Genomic DNA, 24,833 nt, shown 5'->3' on the forward strand with positions numbered 1-24,833 from the left:
CTATTTATTATTATTATTATTTTAAAAGACCCACCTAGAGATTATGCGATTTCCAAGTAGGCCAGAGTGACACTTGGAGCTCAAAGCTTCTCTTTTCCGTAACAATTTTGAAATTTTGTGGCCTACTTCCATCAGTTTATATTTTATAGTTATTAATTTACTAGCTTCATGTTTCAACAATTGGTGAAATGATCTGTGTATACTAACTAGGATGTTATATTTCTTACTCGGTTCTTAAAGGGAGCTTCAGGCATTGATCAACACTTCTACTCAACACCATTTGAGGAAAATATACCTGTAAGTGCCCAAAGTTGTTATCGTCATAATTATTGCTAGAGTGATTGTCTTGCATTTCCTACTGAAAATGGTAAGATGGTACCTGTAACACTGGTTACAGAAATATCTGTGCACAATGAACCTCATCAGAGTTTCACTTTATTCATATAATCTTTTTGTAGAAGCTAATATGTCAGAACAATGCAAGCCAAAAGCTGATTATATAAGCCAATATATAAAACAGGTTTTTCTTCTTTTTTTTCAAGTAGGGGATGCTAGAATCCCAAAGGATGCAAACAAATACAATGGTGTCATCACGTGCAGTAAGAACACAATCTGTACATCAAGTGAACAACTTTAAACAGATATGCTGGGAGGTAAATATTGCAACGATGTTGTGTTCTGCTGGGCAGGAAAAATTCTTGAAGCAGGCCAAAGGAACATTTACACTTCGGGAATACTTTTATCTTTTCCATTGACAATTTTGACAATTTTGACTTTATGCCTATACCAACCCCAGCAACAAATTCCTTAGGGCAGAAAAATGACTCAATTCTGACAATTTCCACAAATACCTGTACTCTTTTGATTCTCCAACTTTATAATCTTCCTTACAAGTCTTGTGCAATCACTATAACTGTCTGGAATAAATGGCACCCACCCATAACCAAGATTTGATAAATTTATTCTATCAAGGAACAGAAATTCATGTACATGGTTGGGCAGCCAAAACTGTTTGCTGCAGGAACCAACGAAAAAGCTTCATTGAATCAGTTTAATTTGACATATTTCAGGTGCAAAGATCAAGCACATTTGGATCCCCATGTGATAAGTCCATGTTATATAAGCGTTGGGTTACACATCTCCAAGTATGAGGATTTCAAAAGAGCAACATTCAAGTTGCCATTCTCTTACTTGAGGTGATAAGTTAGACTTTCAGCTACCAGAATGCCTTCATGCATTGTTGAAACGCATGAAATTGCATCTGTAGGAGCGACGTCAAAGGCAGGGTCAAAAGCTTGGTTCCTTAAGCACCAATAAGCTAGGAGTCACAACTAAAATTTGTTAATCAAACTCCAACTCCATAATGTAGACGTCAGGGAACATTGTCTGTCATCTGCATAAACTCCATGCATTGCATTAAGAGAGTTAGCAAGAAGCTCAGCCTTTTGAACTAATCCAACTGCAACCGCTTATCTTTTTAATTCCCTGCTCTTCCATTTTGTCCCTCACAGCAGAAACATCAAACCAGCGGTCCGCTGCCGCATAAATGTTGGACAATAGCACATAATTACCAGGATTTAGGGGTTCAATCTCAAAAAGTCGATTAGCAACCAATTCACCTAACTCTATATTGCCATTTAGCTTACAGGCTCCAAGGAGTGCACCCCAAGCACCAGCATGAGGCTCCATAGGCATTGATTTTAGAAGGTCATAAGCTGCATTTAACCGTCCCAACCGGCTAAGAAGATCAACCATACATGCATAATGATCAGGAGAGGGAGTCAAATGGTACTTACGTCTCATTGATTCAAAGAAGTGCCAACCCTGCTCAACGAGCCCTGCCCGGCTACAGGCTGTAAGGATGACTGTAAAAGCAACCTCATCCGGAGCCAAACCTTCATTTAACATCTTATTGAAGAGGGCAACAGCTTGATACCCTCGACCATGAACCGACAACCCTTGTATCATAGAACAATATGAAATCATGTCCTGTTTAGGCATCGCTTCGAACAAACTTGTTGCTCTTTCCATATTACCACACTTTGCATTCATGTCAATTAGAGCCGCAATAACATGATCCTGACGAACATCAATTGAGCTCTGGCTCAGGTAAGAATCAACCCATTTGGCCACTTGCAAGCAACCCACTTGGGAACAAGCTGACATCAAGCTCACCATTATAAACTCATCAGGCTTAACATTACTCGTACTCATTTCAAGAAATATCTTCAAAGCCTCGTTGGGTTGACCATTTTGTGCATACCCAGATATCAATGCCGACCACGCAACAATATCTTTGTTAGGGGCTTGGTCAAACAAAAACCTTGCAGACGCCATATCTCCGTACTTGGCATATCCATCAACCATCGTAGTAAAAGAAACCACATTCTTCTCAGGCATCTGATCAAAGATCCTCCTAGCATTTGTCAAATCACCCAATTTCACAAACCCACTGATTATCACATTCCACGACACCACATTTCTCTGCGGCATCTGATCAAACAGCCCGTGGGCCTCATCCAAGTCCCCAACACTCGCATACCCAACAACCATAGCTGTCCAAGAAACTACATTTCTCTCAGACATTCCATCAAACACCTTGCGAGCGCACAAAATCTCCCTACATTTTCCATACAAGTCAATCAAACTGGTGCTCACGAACACATCCCCATCAACCCCACACCTCACAGCCGACCCATGTATTGCCCTGCCTTCCCAGACCTTCGCCTCACTCGCACAGGCCTTAACGAGAGACGGGTACGTATACCTATCGGGAACACCCTCCTCTCTCTTCATCCGAACAAAGAGGCCAACAGTATCGGCAAAACTCGACCTTTCGCAGTACCCTTTGATCAAAGTGTTCCAGAGAAACGTACTGGGACTGTGAACACTGTCGAAGATGGCGGTGGAGTAAGAGAGGGAAGAGAGAGTGTTGGAGAGGCAAATGAACTGGGTTATAAGGAAGCAGTCTTGCTCTAATCCCTTGTGTATAATCTGTGCATGAACTTGTTGTAGATGGTATTGGGTTTTACAGGCTTTGAGCAAAGTCGCGATTGAGGCTAAAAACGAACTGGGCAAGCTATTGGGTGAAGCTAACGACGAGCAGGAGCCGATGGTAGGCATGGGATTGAAAAAAGGTTCGTGCATTGCTTTGCATGGCTTTGAAATCTATTCTTCTTCGTCTGGATTTTCGTCGCACAGACACAGCCTTCTCTGCTCTCTGTTAAGATCATTGTGACGACATGTCGTTTTTCTCTCCTTTCCGTATTTCTCACAAGCAAGCAAATAAATTCTTGAAAAATCAGAGAATGAAATTGCCAGCAGCAGCATGCTTCGTGGCTATGGTGGCAGCCTCGTGTGACGGCGTTCGAATGTTTGCTTTTGGCGGTGATGAGAGGTTGGCACAGATTCAACAGTTGGGCACGGAGAGAATGATGAGCTCCATCTATTTCTCAGCAGAAATTATAAACCCAAATTCAGCGAGAGAGTTTGAGCTGTTTCTGAAGAACCGAAATCAAAAATCAAGAGAAACCAAAAGCCAATCCTCAGTAGTGAAGGATTGATTTGAATTTGTTAAGAAGGATGATGGCCTACGCTTGAGAAACCAAAACTGAGAGGAAACCCAAAAAAAAAAAAAATACAGACTGAAGATTTCAGTAACTGTTACTTTTAATATCTCATCCAGACTGAAGATTATACATGATGGACAAAGGCTTGGACAGTTCAAAAAGATCAAAGTCAAGAGTCTGGTTATAAGTAGATCCAACCTACTGAGTAACTATTTTATTTTTGAGAAACCTACTGATTGTAACTTTAATGAACAGCATTGTATTATAGATTTCTACTGCCCATAAAAACAGCAATATTAAGTAAGCTCTCAAAGTCAAATTGTGGCGGTAAAAAGCAAGGGAGAAATGCCGGCTCATTTACGATAAATACTTCTTGAACCACACACCAATATTCAGCAAGCTCTCAAAGTCTGATTGCGGCCTGCAAACAGGAGTTGGAATCAGATGGAATTGAAACCCAAGTATGAAATTTTATGAGCTTGATTGTAGTAGTGACTGAGAGACTACTACAATGCAGAAGCAAGTTTGGCTAATGTGTTTACTTTACCTCTCAATGGCATGAGTATCATTAGGAAACACAATGACTTTGACAGGAACTCCTTTCTCTTTCAATGCCCGAGCATACTACAAACAATAAACATCCAGATCACTTTTCTAATTTCACATTATTACAATTATGTAACCGTGTATGCATCAAATTCTTCCCACCCACTTGGGGGACAAAGGAAATCACTTTAAAAGAAAAAACAAAGAGTTTTAACAAAAATTTGTAGATTCCAATTGTTTGTGTATTTTATGTTTCATTCACTTTCTGCTGCAATGCAGCCAAGAAGAATTATTATCCAAGCACTTGTTATTGTTGTAAAATCATTTAAATAGAATAAAGTGTTCAATGTGTAGTTCATTAGGAGGGGAACATATTAGCTTACTTGCAACCCAGTAGAAACTGGAACACGAAGATCCTGAGCACCCAAAAGAAAAAGGGTGGGCGTTTTGACCTGCAGAGAGCATCAAAAATCAAAAAGTTAGAAATAGCAAACTCCTTACTAGATAAAATCATTCTAAATATTAGCTGTTTTTGGAAAAGGAAAATTAATTGCATGTTTCCCGTTTCTTGACTGAATGTTAATTATATATATATATATATATATATATTACAGAAAACTTCAACCCGGTGGAGTAACACAGAAATCTCAGGACTAGTCCCACCAAAGTGGTCATAGGAGGGAATATCTAGATTCAATCTTAACCCTTGGAATGGATTCGCTTGAATTACCCACTCTCAAGAGTCAAGAATTGAACTTGCACAGATGTATTTGACATCATGACATGTACCAACTCTTTCCCATTTCTTCACTCTTTTCTGTTTCTGTTTTTCACTTCAATTAATATTTTTCTTCACATCTTGCCTGTGAAATGGCAAATATCATGCTACTCTGCTTTTCCAAAGTCAATGCATGGTTGCGAATTGCAGCTATGATATCTCTGTAGTTGCTTCAAATGTGAAAGTGCATGTAGTTAATCGATGTTGGGAGAGCTGTTGTCTTGAGATTGTTTGGTTTTAAATGTTTCTGTAGATTTTCTGTCTATTCCAATATACTTCTAGTAAAAGCTTCAAAATCCAGAGTAGGATCATAATATCGTAATATGAAAGAATCCTGAACAAAGCATATACCTTCGAGACATGTGCAATAGGAGATTTGCTCTGGAAGAGAGTCAGATGCTCAGCTGAAGGTGCATCTGTGAAGCTATTTTTACCCTCACTTCCATAGGCCTCGACATAGACCCAATCAGGGATGTCTGTTGTACCCACCATTAATGCGAGGTTACAAACAGGATTGAGAGCTGCTGCTGCAACAAATTTATCTGGTGCCTGCAGCATTTCAGTTACAATATTATTGAATTCTTAAGTACACCTAAAACTACATGTACTATCCACCGTTTAGAGCACTCATCTAACAACCTTGCATAAGTTAGATGCTTTAAAAATAAAAATGAAAACTTTAAGCATGAAAGCCCCAAACCACCAGTCCATGTACACAAATAAGCAGCTGTCCAAAAGTTGAACCACCAACTAGTGGTATCCAGGACTTGGAATGCATAATAATAGCAAGATAGAATACATATGAAGATAGTCTGTGTGTCTGTGCATTGTACATTAAAGGCACACAGTCATGCTTCTTGATAAACTACCAGACCTGGCCAATCAAGTGGGTTGTGAGAAAGCCACCATGAGAACCACCAAGAACTGCAAGTTTTGATGGACTGGCAAGGCCCAAGTCAATGACATGATCTATAGCCACCAGTACATCATTCACGTCCTGTAGAGAAGCAACTAAGAGATTAGGGTCCAGAAATACTAAAGCATGTACATAAAGTAAATAATAGTTCTATAGGTGCATTAATAAAGTAAATGCTTAAATTACATAAGTATATACATATGTGTTTTGTGTATGATACTACATTAGTATAAAATTGCACTGCATAGGACACAAAGCCACATAAGCACACAGGTGGTATAGAGTATGTACCCCCAAGGTATAACAAATTAGAGGTAACAAGTATAAGTAAGCACCTGGGACCCAACTTTCCCTAGAAGAGACTGAAGTGCTTCTTCACCAAACCCCAGTGAACCTCTGAGATAAACTAATTTGTCAGAACAATGCAAGCCAAAAGCTGTTGATAGAAGCTAATATATAAAACAGGCTAAATTTTCTTTTCAAGTAGGGGATGCTACAAACCCAAAGGATGAAAAACAAATACAATGGTGTTGTCACGTGCAGTAAGAATACAATCAGTACATCAGGTGTTCTGCTGGGCAGGAAAAATTTATTGAAGCAGGCCAAATGAACATTTACACTTCAGGAATACTTTTATCTTTTCCATTGACAACTTTGACAATCTTGACTTTATACCTCCCAACCCCAGCAACAAATGCCTTAGAGCAGAAAGATGACTCAAAAGAAAGAAGAAAAAAAAGGTCAACCGCCCACAAACACCTGTACCCTTCATATACCAAGGATTTATTTCTCCAACTTTATAATCTTCCTTACAAGTCTTGTGCAATCACTATAACTGTCTGAAAGTGGTTTTACAGTCAAAGCAGCTCATTTGTTCGATGCATAGTATTCACATTCACCCCTAACCTATCTCTCAAATTTCCTATGGCAGAAACAGCCTTTAAATACCGAGGGTGAAAACTAAGGGTCCGATTGGTGACCTTTTTGTACCTTTTTGTTTTTGGTGTTTGGTTATCAGTTTTTGTTAGAAATAGAGTGGGAGAAAGAAGGGAGGATGGGTGATGAGAGGAGGAAGAAACATATATGTAATGGTACATAAAATGAAAACTAAAAACTAAAACCTAAAAAAAATATTTGAGTTTGTTTGTTTCAAACATTCCCTGTTGACAAAGATTAGGTGATATCCACTGCTTTTGACAAAGTATAAGAAAACAAATGAAGGGGGAATTTCCATACTTGAAGGTCACTTTTAAATAAATTTAAAAGCTGGAGATATAATATTATCAATGTAAGGGATTTTCTTATTCGCTGACCTATTGTGTGGTGAAGAGAAGAGAGTACGAAAGAATAGTAAACAGATCACACTGCATACAAAATGTGATGATTTCAAATATTTCAAGGTACAGAACCAACACAAATTCAATAAATACCAGAAAGGACTAATAAGCATTGAGCCAAATTGTTCTTCTGCTAAAGGTAGAATTATTAATTCTCTATACTTTCTCTTAAGTATTATAATCCTCCCATTGACTCATCAAGCAACAACCTGTCTTTATTTTTCAGGCCAGAAGCAACACCATGACAAAAATGAAGGAAACTATCTTAAAAGAAATGGTTCCTTTTTTCTCCCATCCATATGCCAATATCCTAAGAAAAATCAGAATGAAGGGAAAGGGGAGAATCATAACTTACCTATAATTTACAAGTAACAAGTTGAACCCAATTGAAGAGAGAAATCCTAAGGACTTTGAAAAGCTTGACAATGAAACAGCATGCGGGCCTCCATGAAGAATTACAATTAATGGGTCAAATGGATCATTTCTTTTAGTTTTGGAAGACACAAATATAGCTTCAATTGGTTTGGCAGCACCTGAAAGGTTTTAAGCATATACAGGACGTCAAAATCAACTGTCTTTTGAGACACAAGAAAATGATTTTGTTTATAATACCTTTTGTTACGCTATCAGAAACATCCCTGAGGGGAATCTTCATTATACTAAATTGAAGAGATGAGAGCAAAGATTTAACCTGTAGCAAGGAGAAACTTGAGTAAACAGATGTAAAGTTTGAAGATAATCTTGATATGTGGAAATATTTGGCTTTGGAAAAGCGAATTGACAGACCTTCTCGGAACATTCATTTGTGGGGCTTGGCACATTTAGCCAACTCCATCCAGTACTTTTACTTTCTTTATCAACAAGATAACCATAATTGATATGAGGTACATCTACTGGACTGCTAGACACTTCAGAAATCAAACAAGAAGTGAAATTTTTTATAATTCAGTATAATGGTCTGAGTAAATCAGTAAAAAATGGTAGTTTATGTTACCTGCAACGATATTGTCCCCATCCAGTGTCAGAACACTCCATGAAGAATTTGAATCAGTAGGGCTGATACGTAATACTTCTCCACTGTTATTTCATAAATCTCATTAGTAAATTATAAAAACAAGGTAACAAAGGTATTCAAATACAAGAGAGAGTTATATGATAGATCGTTACACTTACCTCAACACATTCACAGAAAGTATCACTTGACAGCTGCCCCAGAAGGAAGTTATGATCATCGTGCATCCATCCGAAAGCCATGGATTACTAAGGAAACTTGACCAGTAAAGCCCAGGGAAGGAACCATCCTCAGCACACATTACAACAGGAACCTTCAAGCAAGAAGTGTATTAAGTGTAGTTATATAGGGAGGGGGAGAGATAAAGAGAGAAACTCTCATACAAAATGTTCTAAATCTTCCATTATTACGTTGTGAAATATCAACTTCGTGACACTAATACCTTGCGTCAAATATAAATTAACCTACAGTTCAAATGTTGTCCCCTCCCTTTTTTCCAGAAAGGTACATTTTATATGATGATATACAATTTCACCGATGAAGCATCAATGGTAGACTACCCATGTACACAAATATCATGCACCAAGAGAGAGAGAGAGAGAGAGAGAGAGAGAGAGAGAGAGAGAGAGAGAGAGAGAGAGAGAGAGAGAGAGAACAAGCCGAGGATAATAGCATCAAATTCCAAATACAACACAATGTACCACTCGTATAGTAGCAACGCAGTATATTCTTGTCTAACCAAAAGCAAAAAATATCAGAGCAAGACATAAACCGTGATTTTTAATTCTAATAATTCTGGAATGTGAGCTTTATAAGTTTTCATCTTTACAAGGAAAACACTTAATGCTCATATCCACATGCTAACAAATTAATCTTTGTTCACAATTTACATTCACAAGGAATTAAAAGTCAAGAATTGCACACGCATAAAAAGAAAGTTTATTATAATCGAATAAAAAAAGACAAGCTGAAGAGCTCACCACATCAACAACTTTTGCAGATGAGGATAGCAGTCCATCAATTGGCCAATCTATTCTGTGAAGAGAATCGGTTGCAGAATGTGCCCCAGAGTCCACAGAACTTCTTGCAGATAAAAACGAAAGGAATTTTCCATCTGGGCTGGAAAAATTACATTCATTTGTGTTTCAGATACAATCAGCCATCTAGTAGATAATGTTTGAAATAATCAGCAATCTATTAAATAATGTTTGAAAAATCAGCAAAATTCCAATTCTGCTGTTCATAAAACTCCCATTGACATTAACACATCAATTTCAGTTTTGAAACTGAAAGAAAGGCAATGAGCCAAAAAATTAATTTCCAGTTATATCTAGAGTAGCACTTCTAGAGGAAATGTCCTTGACATGAAGAAAATATATTCCAGTAGGCAGAATTTAAGGAGTTATGAACAATTCTCTAAAATCTAAAAAAGCATTCCACATAAGATATATCACAGAATAAATTTAAGTAACACATGAGGTTACAGACCCCTGTAAAGTGTACACAAAGACAGAACTAAGTGTCTAATGAGGAAAAACACAATACCTGAACCGTGGATAGAAAGCACTACTTATGCTTTGAGTTAGATTTACCACAGGAAAATCTTCAGTTGAATTATCTCTGGAACAATTAAAGAAATTGATAGTTATATGATATGTCTAAGCACAACGAATCCCCTAAACCATTGACATGAATAAGGGTCCAAAAAATGAGACAAAGCATTGCACAAAGCAACTCACTTGAGTTCAGGTCCATCAGCTTCTGATTCAAAATTTGGTGCCCTAACCGCATACAATGCACAGGGCCTGTTAAAGCAGTACTTGATACCGAGCTTTCTGGTACCTTCTGACCACCCAACAAAAACCAAATATTGATGTGAACCTCTAAGTAGTGGCGCCCATACAACTTGACCAACACTCAAAGACTTTTCAATTCCTTTAACAGCTTGTGCCTCTCCACTGTACATCATAGGATATTTTAATAAGTTTCACATCCTATGATAAAAAGTAAACCAATTGTACAAGACCTGTTAATGTTGATGACAAAAAGTGCAGGCTGCCTTTTTCCAGCATAGGTTTCCCCCCATTCCTCCTTCCAATCCCCTTGACCTTTCCAGTTACCGAAGTCCTTTTCTGTGGAGCTACCTTTCTTGTAGCCCTGGCCTGTAAATGTGGGCTTGGAGGGAGATGGTTCCTCAGCAACATAAGCAATGAGAGTTTCATCAGAGTTCCAAGAAATTCCCTGAAACCTGTATCATTGAAAGTTTGATCACTTCTATGTTTAGTGAAAATAAAGATAATTGAAAGGAGTAATGCTTAAAATTGAGGTGCAACTTCACTACTAATAACTATAGACATAGGCAAGTGTCTAGTACACAATGCTAACGTCAAATATCCTACAAAGCGATCATCAGAAAGACTATGTTCACATTATTAATTACCATCCATCAGCATAAACTGAGCCATGAACAGATTGGGGGATGTGGAATTCTTTTTCCACTTGAGCTCGGCCCCAAATTTCAAATTGACAGGGAGATTCATTTTCAGGATTGCGTACTACAAGAAGCTTTGCCCCAGACGGGGATGGAACAATTACAGAGACTCCTGTCATCTCAACAGGAAATGGGGCCCATTGGAAGTTTACAGAATTGTTACTTTCTCTTGAAATATGAGAAGATAGAATGAATTTCTTCCTCTTGTTTGCCAAAAGATTTGATTGACTAATTGAAAACATTGCCTGGGAGCCAATTCCTGTAACCAAGTTTAATGTACAAATATCTTCATCAGAAATGGGTTTTTGGCTTTCAATTGGAGGGGAGGAACATAAAATTTTATACACATATATAAATTTTTGAAGGAATTTGTGTACATATATTGATATGTCCATACGTATGTATTATATGTATGTATAAGGACATGCATGTTCGAAAATGAGACACCATACCACTGTCAGATTTAAAAATCCATGCCTTGTCAATGCTGGAGATGCTAGTGAATTCTTGAAGTAACCTAGACTGCGAAGCATATTCTTCCTCAGTTGTTGCATCTATCCCCACAGGCAGCTCCTTTAATGGACCAGCTTTAGAACCGTCCATGGCTAAAAATGTTGACAATCTTTTACTACAGCGTAGATTGCAAGGAAGATATTGTTAATATATGAAATCAAAAGGGGTAATGAAAGTACATAGATAATCAACAAGTTCTGGAAAAAGGGGGTTGGGGGGAGAGTCTAACACATAAGATGAAAAGAACTGAAAATGGCATCTAAAAGAAAATATGTTTTCTTGTTTTTCGTTTAATGATGCTATGAGAATTAGCATGTTCTTCTTTCTTCAACAGAATATAGAAGATCCATATTCCAACAACAGAAACAAGTACTTTGCAGTTGATAACTTTAAGGTTGCCTTGTGCAAACAGTTAACCAGAATTCGAAAGCAGTATCAAGATTAAGGGCCCTCATGGTTCTCAAATAACTAAATATAATGGAAAGTAGAACAAATCGCTAAAATTTAATCCCACAAAAAAATTTCATATCCATCACCATGATTCCATTTAGTAAGGCTTTACTAGCAAATTTGACCAAAATGGTTTTATTGGAATTCTGTTACTAACTTGAAATTTAGAATTGCTCAGTTATGCCCAGAACCAATGATCCTTTTTGAGATGTTGGTATTGAGAATCTAATTCCAAATGTGCTATAAGGCGGCTCCTCCATCGATCTAGAGACAATATGCTACACATAATCTTGAAAAAGGGAAAATGGTAATCCAAAGTAACAATCAAAAACATTATACATTACTTCAAGATTTCAAAGGAACGTGTAATTCAAAGATTTCCACTCTACCCAACCAAAAAAATGAAGACCAGAGCAAGCAATATGAATCAAAGTATTGAGCTAAGAGAGATAAAGAAGGAAAAGAAGAAATAACAGCTACCATCTAAGCAGTTCAGCACAAAAACTAGATTGAATGACTAAAAGTCAACAGAATTGAAGTAAGAAGAGCATAGAGAAAATTATAAAATAAAAAAAAAGGAGGGCGAAAGAGAGAGCTCACGTAGAGAAAAAAGAGCGAAAGGGTCTCCAAGTGAGAAGAAAAGTGGGAGGGTGAGATAAGATAGGAGGAGGGAGAGAAGGGTATCTTGGACGAAGCAAGTTGAAGCACCAATCCGAGGTGGTTTTGCTCAATAATGCACTGGCCATTTGTAGACATTACTCTACGGCTAAGGTAAGGTTGGGCTGTTTTAGGATGTCCATGCTCAAGCCTCAAGGCTAAGCCACTGTGACACTGTCTCCACAACCAGGTAGCCAGGTTGAGGAACCCACCATAATTAGTATTTTAAAGGTAATACCTGCATAAATATAATATTTTAACAGTATCGCCGATGGGCAATACTTCAAAAATAGAATATTTTAACTGTATAGCCGTTCGGCTATACCCTTTAAGTAGCATAATATGGATTTCTCTTTTTTAATTACTAAAATTTGTAGTTATGTTTTAGTTATTATTTACTTAGTGAATGATTAGTATTTAAATATTTTATTAAAGAAAAAAAGTAAAATTTAATTACTATTTATCAAGTAATATAATTCATGAAGTTAATTAAAATATTTAATACTAATTATTCACTAAAGAAATAATAATTAAAATATAATTACCAATTTAACTAATTAAATAAGGCAAAATATATTATTTAATTACTAAAACTAAAATTAAAAATAATTAATTAACCTAAACATACTAAGTTTTTATTTATTTATTATTTTCTTTTAAACCTCTCCCGACAAAATTTCGTCAGCACATATCCATTCCGGCGAAAATGGCCGTGTTAGACCCCTTCCAACGAAATTTCATTTTCAGATTTAACTTTCGTCAAGAGAGGTCTATCCGACAATACGCATGCTTAGCTATACCGACTTTCGTCGGGAGTTGCCCGATTAAATTCACAATATGCATGCTTAGCTATACCGACTTTGTTTTGTAGTTTTCAATTAAATTCTTTTCATGAAATGCACAATTCTATGTAGTATATAAATTCTTTTAAAGAGTATAGCTATGAATAGAATACTTTAAAGGTCTAGTCGCGAGACTATATATATATTTTTTTTAATTAGAAAAAAATCGAGTATATCTGTGCAGCTATACTATTTTGTAAGAAAAATTAATTAAAACTGCGTATAGCCGTGCGGCTATACTATTTTTTAAAAAAATAAGAAAAAATCGGGTATAGCCGCGCGGCTATACTATTTATATAAAAAAGTGGGACCGCCTGCGATAGGTATAGCCGCGCAGCTGTACTATTTTTTAAAACAATTGAAAAACCGTGTATAGCCGACCGGCTATACTATTTATATATATATAAAAGAGGACCCTCCTTGCGATTTGACGCCACGTGTCAAAATACGTATAGCCGCTCGGCTATACCCTTTTTAGAAAAAAAAATATATAGGAAAACCGGGTATAGCCGTGCGGCTATACTATTTGTTAAAAAAAAAAAAAAGAGTTATTCGCAGCAATGGTCCCTCAACTATACTCGTAGTTACACTTTGGTCCCTCAATTCAATTATTAGTTGCAGGGGTCACACAACTAGGTGCTATGTTGCACCAGTAGTCCTTCCGTCAAGTCTGTGGCTTTTTCCGTTAAAAATGAGGGTAAATTCGGAAATTCGTCTACAACACTCACTTTCCTCAACAATCCTCCATTGCCGCAACCTAATGAATGGAGGAAGGATTATGAAGAGTTGGCCAAATAAATCGGTGTGCCTAATCCCAATCAAATGTATTTGAGGTTTCTGTTTTCTTTCTAAACGAATCTAAACTTTTTTCATCAAAACCAAGGGCAGTAACCTTCTTCCCTTTCTTCCCCTTCACTGTCTGGATCTCACCCATCATGATGCGGTTACTCACCACATTAAATCCCAAGACAGCAGGGCTAACCTTCTTCCCTTTCTTCCCCTTCTTCTTGCCACCCCCCTTGGAGGACCCATCTTGGTCAACATCCCAGCCTCTGCACCGTACGAATTCACATCTCCACCACCAAACCCGGTGAGCTTTTGATCATTCTGACTTTGAAAACGCAATTTCAAGGACATCAGCCGATAGCTACTCCTTGTAGTCGACAAAACTCAAGGAAACTCGTATCTAGCAAAATTTTTAATTTAAATCAGTGATACAATTAATTATGACAATTAATATCGCAAGAAGAATGCATTTGGACCAACAAAAAATGAAGCCTATATTAGTATTACACCTCTGATCAAGGAAGCCACATGCCTCAATTGTGTGTGTTGTGTGCCGGTTTTCATGTCCCTAAATCATTTGCTGGGGTTCGATCAAAGGATTTGGAGTCGGCATACGCTCAGCCCAGAAGAGATTGGAGTTATCTTCAAACGCGGAGACCCACTCCTTCTTGCTCCAGACACCGGAGCCTTAGGGCTAGGTGGTCTTGCCGATGCGGGAGTTGAAGAGGTCGTGCCAGTACTTGCCATCGTAGTTCTTGAGGGTGGCCATGTCGTGCTGGACATCAAGGAGGCCGCCGGAGTCGGATCGGTAGACGATCTCATCGAGGGAGTAGGACTCGGAGTCGACGGCGGCAGCAGAGGAAGGGTCGCCGTTGAAGGGGATGTAGTGGGCAGAGAAATGGTGGGTGTGGGTTGTGTTGTGGTAGCGAGCTTCGTCGACTGTTGCAGCAATGGAGGATTGTGGAGGAAGGGAGGGTTGTGGATGAATTTCCGAATTTACCCTCATTTTTGACAGAAAATTTAACAGAGTTTGACGAAAGGACTACTGGTGCAACATAGCACCTAGTTGAGTGACCCCTGCAACTAATAATTGAATTGACGGACCAAAGTGTAACTACGGGTATAGTTGAGGGACCATTGCTGCGATTAACCCCAAAAAAAAGTACCAAATTACGATTAGGTGCCCACGTGTCAAAATTAGTATAGCCGCGCGGCTAGAATATTAAAAAATAATTAAGTATAGTCGCACAGACACAGCCTTCTCTGTTCTCTGTTAAGATCCTTGTGAAGACATGTCGTTTTTCTCTCCTTTCCGTATTTTCTCACAAGCAAGCAAATAAATTCTTGAAAAATCAGAGAATGAAATTACCAGCAGCGGCGTGCTTCGTGGCTATGGTGGCAGCCTCGTGTGACCGCGTTCGAATGTTTGCTTTTGGCGGTGATGAGAGGTTGGCACAGATTCAACAGTTGGGCACGGAGAGAATGATGAGCTCCATCTATTTCTCAGCAGAAATTATAAACCCAAATTCAGCGAGAGAGTTTGAGCTGTTTCTGAAGAACCCAAATCAAAAATCCAGAGAACGCAAAAGCCAATTCTCAGCAGTGAAGGATTGATTTGAATTTGTTAAGAAGGATGATGGCCTGTGCTACGCTTGAGAAATCAAAACTGGGAGGAAACCCAAAAAATAAAAATAAAAAATAAACCCGAGAGAGACAGGAAAGGTTTGACTGAGAAGGTTTAGGGGGTTTGGGTGAAGTTAGGAAGGGGAAAGGTTTAGGGGGTTTGGGTGAAGTTAGGAAGGGGAAAGGGTAACTCACACACATGCGTATATTTATATCCATGACCATTTGGGAGCACAACAAAAGTTCGGGTCAATCCAACTAACACCCCCATTGAATATAAAGAGATTTAGAAGCAATTACATTAGCTAGTGATTGGGGTCTAATGATTACATTCACAATACGCATGCTTAGCTATACCGACTTTGTTTTGTAGTTTTCAATTAAATTCTTTTCATGAAATGCACAATTCTATATGGTACGTAAACAAGCCAACGACAAGTATGATTCAAAGAAACAATTACACAATTCTATAGTGATTTCAATAACTGTAACTTTTAACATCTCATCCAGACGGAAGATTATACATGATGGACAAAGGCTGGGGCAGTTCAAAAAGTTCAAAGCCCAGAGTTTGGTTATAAGTAGATCCAACCTATTGGGTGTAACTATTTTATTTTATTTTTGTGAAAGTGTAATTTTAACGAACAGCATTGCATTATAGATTTCTACTGCCCATAAAAACAGCAATATTAAGTAAGCTCTTGAAGTCGAATTGTGGCGGTAAAAGCAGGGGAGAAATGCCGGCTCATTTACGATAAATACTTCTTGAACCACACACCAATATTCAGAAAGCTCTCAAAGTCAGATTGCGGCCTGCAGACAGGAGTTGGAATCAGATGGAATTGAAACCCAAGTACGAAATTTTATGAGCTTGATTGTAGTAGTGACTGAAAGACTACTACAACGCAGAAGCAAGTTTGGCTCATGTGTTTACTTTACCTCTCAATGGCATGAGTATCATTAGGAAACACAATGACTTTGACAGGAACTCCTTTTTCTTTCAATGCCCGAGCATACTACAAACAATAAACATCTAGATCACTTTTCTAATTTCACATCATTACAATTGTTTGCGTATTTTATGTTTCATTCACTTTCTACTGCAATGCAGCAAGAAGAATTGTTATCCAAGCACTTGTTATTGTTGTAAAATCATTTAAATAGAATATAGTGTTCAATGTGTAGTTCATTAGGAGGGGAAAATATTAGCTTACTTGCAACCCGGTAGAAACTGGAACACGAAGATCCTGAGCACCCAGAAGAAAGAGGGTGGGTGTTTTGACCTGCAGAGAGAATCAAAAATCAAAAAGTTAGAAATAGCAAACTCCTTACTAGATAATATCGTTCTAAATATTAGCTGTTTTTGGAAAAGGAAAATTAATTGCATGTTTCACGTTTCTTGACTGAATGTTAATTATATATATATTACCGAAAACTTCAACCTGGTGGAGTAACATAAAAATCTCAGTACTGGTCCCAGCAAAGTGGTCATAGGAGGGAATATCTAGATACAATCTTAACCCTTGGAATGGATTCGCTTGAATTACCCACTCTCAAGAGTCAAGAATTGAACTTGCACAGATGTATTTGACATCATGACATGTACCAACTCTTTCCCATTTCTTCACTCTTTCTGTTTCTGTTTTTTACTTCAATTAATATTTTTCTTCACATCTTGCAGTGACAATACACATCTTGCCTGTGCAAATGGCAAATATAATGCTACTCTGCTTTTTCAAAGTCAATGCACGGTTGCGAATTGCAGCTATGATATCCTTGTGGTTGCTTAAAATGTGAAAGTGCATGCAGTTAATCGATGTTGGGTTGAGATTATTTGGTTTTAAATGTTTCTGTAGATTTTCCGTCTATTCCAATATACTTCTAGTAAAAGCTTCAAAATCCAGAGTAGGATCATAATATTGTAATATGAAAGGAGCCTAAACAAAGCATATACCTTCGAGACATGTGCAATAGGAGATTTGCTCTGGAAGAGAGTCAGATGCTCAGCTGAAGGTGCATCTGTGAAGCTATTTTTACCCTCACTTCCATAGGCCTCGACATAGACCCAATCAGGGATGTCAGTTGTACCCACCATTAATGTGAGGTTACAAACAGGATTCCTAGCTACTGCCGCAACAAATTTATCTGGTGCCTGCAGCATTTCAGTTATAATATTGTTGAATTCTTAAGCACACCTAAAACCACATATACCATCCACCGTTTAAAGCACTCATCTACCAACCTTGCATAAGTTAGATGCTTTAAAAATAAAAATGAAAACTTTACGCATGAAAGCTCCAAACCACCAGTCTATGTACACAAAAAAGAAGCTGTCCAAAAGTTGAACCACCAACTAGTGGTATCCAGGACTTGGAATGCATAATAATAACAAGATAGAATACATATGAAGATAGTCTGCGTGTCTGTGCATTGTACATTTAAAGGCACACAGTCATGCTTTTTGATAAACTACCACACCTGGCCAATCAAGTGGGTTGTGAGAAAGCCACCATGAGAACCACCAAGAACTGCAAGTTTTGATGGACTGGCAAGGCCCAAGTCAATTACATGATCTATAGCCACCAGTACATCATTCACATCCTGTAGAGAAGCAACTAAGAGATTAGGGTCCAGAAATACCATGTACATAAAGTAAATAATAGTTCCATAGGTGCACAAAGCCACATAAGCACACAGGTGGTATAGAGTATGTACCCCCAAGGCATAATGCCAGCTAGTATAACAAAAGTAAGATTGCTATAAAACAAATTAGAGGTAAATATGTATAAGTAAGCACCTGGGACCCAACTTTCCCTAGAAGAGACTGAAGTGCTTCTTCACCAAAGCCCAGTGAACCTCTGAGATAAACTAATATGTCAGAACAATGCAGGCCAAAAGCTGATGATGGAAGCTAATATATAAAACAGGCTTTTTTTTCAAGTAGGGGATGCTAGAATCCCAAAGGATGAAAAACAAATACAAGAGTGTTGTCACGTGCAGTAAGAATACAATCGGTTCATCAGGTGAACAACTTCAATCAGATATGCTGCAAGGTAAATATTGCAACGATGTTGTGTTATATCCTAAGAAAAATCAGAATTACGGGAAAAGGGAGAATCATAACTTACCTATAATTTACAAGTAACAAGTTGAACCCAATTGAAGAGAGAAATCCTAAGGACTTTGAAAAGCTTGACAATGAAACAGCATGCGGGCCTCCATGAAGAATTACAATTAATGGATCAAATGGATCATTTCTTTTAGTTTTGGAAGACACAAATATAGCTTCAAATGGTTTGGCAGCACCTGAAAGGTTTTAAGCATATAAAGGACGTCAAAATCAACCATCTTTTGAGACACAAGAAAGTGATTTTGTTTATAATACCTTTTGTTACGCTATCAGAAACATCCCTGAGGGGAATCTTCATTATACTGAATTGAAGAGATGAGAGCAAAGATTTAACCTGTAGCAAGGAGAAACTTGAGTAAACAGATGTAAAGTTTGAAGATAATCTTGATATGTAGAAATATTTGGCTTTGGAAAAGCGAATTGACAGACCTTCTCGGAACATTCATTTGTGGGGCTTGGTACATTTTGCCAACTCCATGCAGTACTTTTACTTTCTTTATCAACAAGATAACCATAATTGATATGAGGTACATCTACTGGACTGCTAGACACTTCAGAAATCAAACAAGAAGTGCAATTGTTTATATTTCAGTATAATTGTCTGAGTAGTTATCAGTAAAAAATGGTAGTTTATGTTACCAGCAACGATATTGTTCCCATCCAGTGTCAGAACACTCCATGAAGAATTTGAATCAGTAGGGCTGATACGTATTACTTCTCCACTGTAATTTCATAAATCTCATTAGTAAATTATAAAAACAAGGTAACAAAGGTATTCAAATACAAGAGAGAATATGATAGATCATTACAGTTACCTCAACACATTCACAGAAAGTATCACTTGACAGCTGCCCCATATGGAAGTTATGATCATCGTGCATCCATCCGAAAGCCATGGATTACTTAGGAAACTTGACCAGTAAAGCCCAGGGAAGGAACCATCCTCAGCACACATTACAACGGGAACCTTCAAACAAGAAGTGTATTAAGTGTAGTTATATAGGGAGGGAGAGAGATAAAAGAGATAAACTCTCATACAAAATGTTCTAAATCTTCTATTATTATGTTGTGAAATATCAACTTCGTGACACTTATACCTTTTGTCAAATAAAAGTTAACCTAGAGTTCAAATGTTTCCCCTCCCTTTTTTTTCAGAAAGGTACATTTTATATGATCATATAACATTTCACCAATGAAGCATCAACGGGAGACTAACCATGTACATAAGAATCATGCACCAAAAAGAGAGAGAGAGAGAGAGAGAGAGAGAGAACAAGCCGAGGATAACAGCATCAAATTCCAAATACAACACAACATACCACTGGTATATAGTAGCAACGCAGCACATTCTTGTCTAACCAAAAGCGAAAAAGATCAGAGCAAGACATAAACCATGATTTTTAATTCTAATAATTCTGGAATGTGAGCTGTATAAGTTGTCATCTTTACAAGGAAAACACTTAATGCTCATATCCACATGCTAACAAATTAATCTTTGTTCACAATTTACATTCACAAGGAATTAAGTCAAGAATTGCACACGCATAAAAAGAAAGTTTATTATACTCGAATAAAAAAAGAGACAAGCTGAAGAGCTCACCACATCAACAATTTTTGCAGATGAGGATAGCAGTCCATCAATTGGCCAATCTATTCTGTGAAGAGAATCTGTTGCAGAATGTGCCCCAGAGTCCACAGAACTTCTGGCAGATAAAAACGAAAGGAATTTTCCATCTGGGCTGGCAAAATTACATTCATTTGTGCTTCAGATACAATCAGCCATGTAATAGATAATGTTTGAAACAATCAGCAATCTATTAAATAATGTTTGAAAAATCGGCAAAATTACATTCATTTCTGCTGTTCATAAAACTCCTGTTGAAATTAACATATCAATTTCAGTTTTGAAACTGAAAGAAAGGCAACGAGTGCCAAAAAATTAATTTCCAGTTATATCTAGAGTAGCACTTCAAGCGGAAATGTCCTTGACATTAAGAAAATATATTCCAGTAGGCAGAATTTAAAGAGTTATGAACAATTCTCTAAAATCTAAAAAAGCATTCCACATAAGATATATCACAGACTAAATTTAAGTAACACATGAGGTTACAGACCCCTGTAAAGGGTACGCAAAGACAGAACTAAGTGCCTATGGGGAAAAACACAATACCTGAACCGTGGATAGAAAGCACTACTTATGCTTTGAGTTAGATTTATCACAGGAACATCTTCAGTTGAATTATCTCTGGAACAGTTAAAGAAATTGATAGTTATATGATATGTCTAAGCACAATGAATTCCCTAAACCATTGACATGAATAAGGGTCCAAAAAAAGAGACATTAGCATTGCACAAAGCAACTTACTTGAGTTCAGGTCCATCAGCTTCTGATTCAAAATTTGGTGCCCTAACTGCATACAAGGCACAGGGCCTGTTAAAGCAGTACTTGATACCGAGCTTTCTGGTACCTTCTGACCACCCAACAAAAACCAAATATTGATGTGAACCTCTAACTGGTGGCGCCCACACAACTTGACCAACACTCAAAGACTTTTCAATTCCTTTAACAGCTTGTGCCTCTCCACTGTACATCATAGGATATTTTAATAAGTTTCACATCCTAAGAAAAAACATCCTTAATTTTAATCCTGTATGATAAAAAGTAAACCAATTGCACAAGACCTGTTAATGTTGATGACAAAAAGTGCAGGCTGCCTTTTTCCAGCATAGGTTTCCCCCCATTCCTCCTTCCAATCCCCTTGACCTTTCCAGTTACCGAAGTCCTTTTCTGTGGAGCTCCCTTTCTTGTAGCCCTGGCCTGTAAATGTGGGCTTGGAGGGAGATGGTTCCTCAGCAACATAAGCAATGAGAGTTTCATCAGAGTTCCAAGAAATTCCCTGAAACCTGTATAATTGAAAGTTTGATCTCTTCTATGTTTAGAGAAAATATAGATAATTGAAAGGAGTAATGCTCAAAATTGAGGTGCATCTCCACTACTAATCACTATAGACATAGGCAAGTGTCTAGTACACAATGCTAACATCAAATATCCTATAAAGCGATCATCGGAAATACTACATTCAAATGATTAATTACCATCCATCAGCATATACTGAGCCATGAACAGATTGGGGGATGTGGAATTCTTTTTCCACTTGAGCTCGGCCCCAAATTTCAAATTGACAGGGAGATTCATTTTCAGGATTGCGTACTACAAGAAGCTTTGCCCCAGACGGGGATGGAACAATTACAGAGACTCCTGTCATCTCAATAGGAAATGGGGCCCATTGGAAGTTTACAGAATTGTTACTTCCTCTTGAAATATGAGAGGATAGAATGAATTTCTTCCCCTTGTTTGCCAATAGATTTGGTTGACTAATTGAAAACATTGCCTGGGAGCCAATTCCTGTAACCAAGTTTAATGTACAAATATCTTCATCAGAAATGGGTTTTTGGCTTTCAATTGGAGGGGAGGAACATAAACTTTTATACACATAATATATTTTTGAAGGAATTTGTATTCATATATTGATATTTCCATACGTATGTATTATATGTATGTATAAGGACATGCATGTTCGAAAAATGAGAAATCATACCACTGTCAGATTTAAAAATCCATGCCTTGTCAATGCTGGAAATGCTAGTGAATTCTTGAAGTAACCTAGACTGCGAAGCATATTCTTCCTCAGTTGTTGCATCTATCCCCAGAGGCAGCTCCTTTAATGGACCAGCTTTAGAACCGTCCATGGCTAAAAATGTTGACAATCTTTTACTACAGAGTAGATTGCAATGATGCAATGAGAATTAGCATGTCATTCCTTCTTCAACAGAATATAGAAGATCCATATTCCAATAACAGAAACAAGTACTTTGCAGTTGATAACTTTAAGGTTGCCTTGTGCAAACAGTTAACGAGAATTTGAAAGCAGTATCAAGATTAAGGGCCCTCATGGTTCTCAAATAACTAAATATAATGGAAAGTAGAACAAATCGCTAAAATTTAATCCCACAAAAAAAATTTCATATCCATCACCATGATTCCATTTAGTAAGGCTTTACTAGCAAATTTGACCAAATTCTGTTACTAACTTGAAATTTAGAATTGCTCAGTTATGCCCAGAACCAATGATCCTTTTTGAGATGTTGGTATTGAGAATCTAATTCCAAATGTGCTATAAGGCGGCTCCTCCATCGATCTAGAGACAATATGCTACACATAATCTTGAAAAAGGGAAAATGGTAATCCAAAGTAACAATCAAAAACATTATACATTACTTCAAGATTTCAAAGGAACGTGTAATTCAAAGATTTCCACTCTACCCAACAAAAAAAATGAAGACCAGAACAAGCAATATGAATCAAAGTATTGAGCTAAGAGAGATAAAGAAGGAAAAGAAGAAATAACAGCTACCATCTAAGCAGTTCAGCACAAAAACTAGATTGAATGACTAAAAGTCAACAGAATTGAAGTAAGAAGAGCGTAGAGGAAATAAAAAAAAGGAGGGCGAAAGAGAGAGCTCACGTAGAGAAAAAAGAGCGAAAGGGCCTCCAAGTGAGAAGAAGAGTGGGAGGGTGAGATAAGATAGGAGGAGGGAGAGAAGGGTATCTTGGACGAAGCAAGTTGAAGCACCAATCCGAGGTGGTTTTGCTCAATAATGCACTGGCCATTTGCAAGGATTAAAATATCGGCCGTGCAGATAATATCGGGCCTCCAATTTACGGATATTTCGGGGATATATCATTATCGGTTTAGGTATCGGGAAAAAATCAACAAAAATGATAGATATAGGCATTGAAACACATAATTTTGGTGTAAAACTTTCATAAATGTTATTTACATTATCAATGAATGTATTGAACAAATAAAACTCAAAATTTACTAATAATAAGATATTCATATGATGAAATATAAGTGGTATGTAATGCGCGTTAATGAAAAGTTTGAAAATAAAATGTTGATTAGAATGAATAAACCATGCATAAATCCTTAGTTTGTTTAAACATTGGATTACAATTTAGATAAGTATCCATCTACATAAATGAAGAGCTCCTATGAGGTTGAAACAACGAGGAACAACTTTGTAAGCCATGTGTTGAACATGGTGCACATACGTCTCTCTTGAGCTCCCTAATGTCCTCCTATATATGAAATAGTTAGGATTAACCAAACTAGTAGGTCCATAATCTGTTTCATCATCTTGAGCTTCATAACTAGTTCCACTATAATCAGACATGACATAACCGTAGCCATCATAAGACTCATTAGTACTAGGTCTAGTTCCTATGCTCATAGATACAAAACTGATTGCCATGTCCTCTTCAGATGGATTGGAGGTATGTGGGCAGTGGACTGTGCATAGATTCTTCATATTAATAAATTATAGGATTCTGGGCAAGGATTAGCTATTTTTGGGTTCTAATTTGCTTCAATTGCCTTCAAAAATTCTGAATTTTTTTTGGGTTATGTTATGGGTGTTGGGAAATATCGGGGATATCGGCAAAATATCGAGGATATCGCACTTATCGGGGATATATCGTCGATACATGGGAAGATATGGCCTTACCCCCCAATATCAATATCGACAGTTGAAAATATCGATATATCGGCCTATATATCGGTGTATCGGCTGATATTTCAATCCTTGGCCATTTGTAGGTATTACTCTACGGCTAAGGTAAGGTTGGGCTGTTTTAGGATGTCCATGCTCAAGCCTCAAGGCTAAGCCACTGTGACAGTCTCCCCAACCAGGTGGCCAGGTTGAGTAACCCACCACAACATATTGACCCACTCATGTCATTTGGTTTATTAGCATTGTGATAATTTTTGTTGGGTTCACCCAATTTTAATCTTTTATTTGGGTTCAACATTTATTGAGAAATGTAGCTACATTTTCCCCTTACATTCTTCATTCATCTTGTGCTACCTGTATTCCACTCACACATACATTTATGTATTTAGGTCCTGTTTATGATTGCTTTTTTGGGTCAAAAATCAACTTCACTTCAAAGTTAAGCGTTTTAAGGTATTTGATAGAAATAAAATATTCTGATTATTTTAAAAGCAATGATCTTTTGACAATAGCTTTTCAAAGCTCCTTTCACATGAAGCAAATAAGAGCCTTTAATGAATATTTTTCAATTCTCATAATAATATCATTAATTTTTAAAAACGACATTGT

General features: G+C 37.4%; 2 protein-coding genes and 1 pseudogene across 5 annotated transcripts; all 3 read right to left on the reverse strand.

Moving 5' to 3' along the window:
- Nucleotides 1-470: 470 nt before the first annotated feature.
- LOC110763565 (putative pentatricopeptide repeat-containing protein At5g37570 pseudogene) lies at nt 471-3,502 on the reverse strand (annotated as a pseudogene).
- Nucleotides 3,503-3,651: 149 nt separating this feature from the next.
- LOC148297126 (acylamino-acid-releasing enzyme-like) lies at nt 3,652-12,477 on the reverse strand. Of its 2 annotated transcripts, none has more exons than XM_021966356.2 (18): nt 12,213-12,477; nt 11,102-11,277; nt 10,599-10,908; nt 10,185-10,406; nt 9,898-10,116; nt 9,704-9,778; nt 9,139-9,277; nt 8,320-8,471; nt 8,141-8,223; nt 7,933-8,054; nt 7,759-7,837; nt 7,502-7,679; nt 6,145-6,205; nt 5,768-5,890; nt 5,245-5,442; nt 4,499-4,567; nt 4,117-4,193; nt 3,652-3,990 (listed from the first exon to the last, which is right to left on the reverse strand). In XM_021966356.2, the coding sequence occupies exons 1-18, from the start codon at nt 12,356-12,358 to the stop codon at nt 3,927-3,929; spliced, it is 2,493 nt and encodes an 830-aa protein (XP_021822048.1). In that variant the 5' UTR covers nt 12,359-12,477; the 3' UTR covers nt 3,652-3,926. The 2 variants fall into 2 exon arrangements, with proteins under 2 accessions (XP_021822048.1, XP_021822051.1); XM_021966359.2 differs by lacking the exon at nt 12,213-12,477 and adding an exon at nt 11,770-12,002.
- A 3,487-nt stretch (nt 12,478-15,964) lies between these two features.
- LOC110763562 (acylamino-acid-releasing enzyme) lies at nt 15,965-23,337 on the reverse strand. 3 transcript variants are annotated; one of them, XM_021966355.2, is made up of 18 exons: nt 23,177-23,337; nt 22,250-22,425; nt 21,747-22,056; nt 21,333-21,554; nt 21,016-21,234; nt 20,821-20,895; nt 20,251-20,389; nt 19,466-19,617; nt 19,290-19,372; nt 19,080-19,201; nt 18,906-18,984; nt 18,649-18,826; nt 18,318-18,378; nt 17,999-18,121; nt 17,475-17,672; nt 16,735-16,803; nt 16,460-16,536; nt 15,965-16,333 (listed from the first exon to the last, which is right to left on the reverse strand). In XM_021966355.2, the coding sequence occupies exons 1-18, from the start codon at nt 23,320-23,322 to the stop codon at nt 16,270-16,272; spliced, it is 2,493 nt and encodes an 830-aa protein (XP_021822047.1). In that variant the 5' UTR covers nt 23,323-23,337; the 3' UTR covers nt 15,965-16,269. The 3 variants fall into 3 exon arrangements, with proteins under 3 accessions (XP_021822047.1, XP_021822050.1, XP_088103169.1); XM_021966358.2 differs by having other exon boundaries at nt 23,066-23,183; XM_088247043.1 differs by lacking the exon at nt 23,177-23,337 and adding an exon at nt 22,743-22,994.
- Nucleotides 23,338-24,833: the final 1,496 nt, after the last annotated feature.

Source organism: Prunus avium, chromosome 1 (assembly GCF_965620075.1).
Source record: "Prunus avium chromosome 1, drPruAviu1.hap1.1, whole genome shotgun sequence".
Classification (NCBI taxonomy): domain Eukaryota; kingdom Viridiplantae; phylum Streptophyta; class Magnoliopsida; order Rosales; family Rosaceae; genus Prunus; species Prunus avium.

Coding starts and splice junctions, on each gene's coding strand:
- LOC148297126 (XM_021966356.2), bottom strand. CDS start 12,358: ATGGCCAGTGCATTATTGAGCAAAACCACCTCGGATTGGTGCTTCAAC. Junction 8,055..8,140: donor TGGGGACAATATCGTTGCAG/GTAACATAAACT, acceptor TGATTTCTGAAG/TGTCTAGCAGTCCAGTAGAT. Junction 7,680..7,758: donor TTCTGATAGCGTAACAAAAG/GTATTATAAACA, acceptor AAAACCTTTCAG/GTGCTGCCAAACCAATTGAA.
- LOC110763562 (XM_021966355.2), bottom strand. CDS start 23,322: ATGGCCAGTGCATTATTGAGCAAAACCACCTCGGATTGGTGCTTCAAC. Junction 19,373..19,465: donor CTTTCTGTGAATGTGTTGAG/GTAACTGTAATG, acceptor ATGAAATTACAG/TGGAGAAGTAATACGTATCA. Junction 18,985..19,079: donor CAAATGAATGTTCCGAGAAG/GTCTGTCAATTC, acceptor TCCTTGCTACAG/GTTAAATCTTTGCTCTCATC.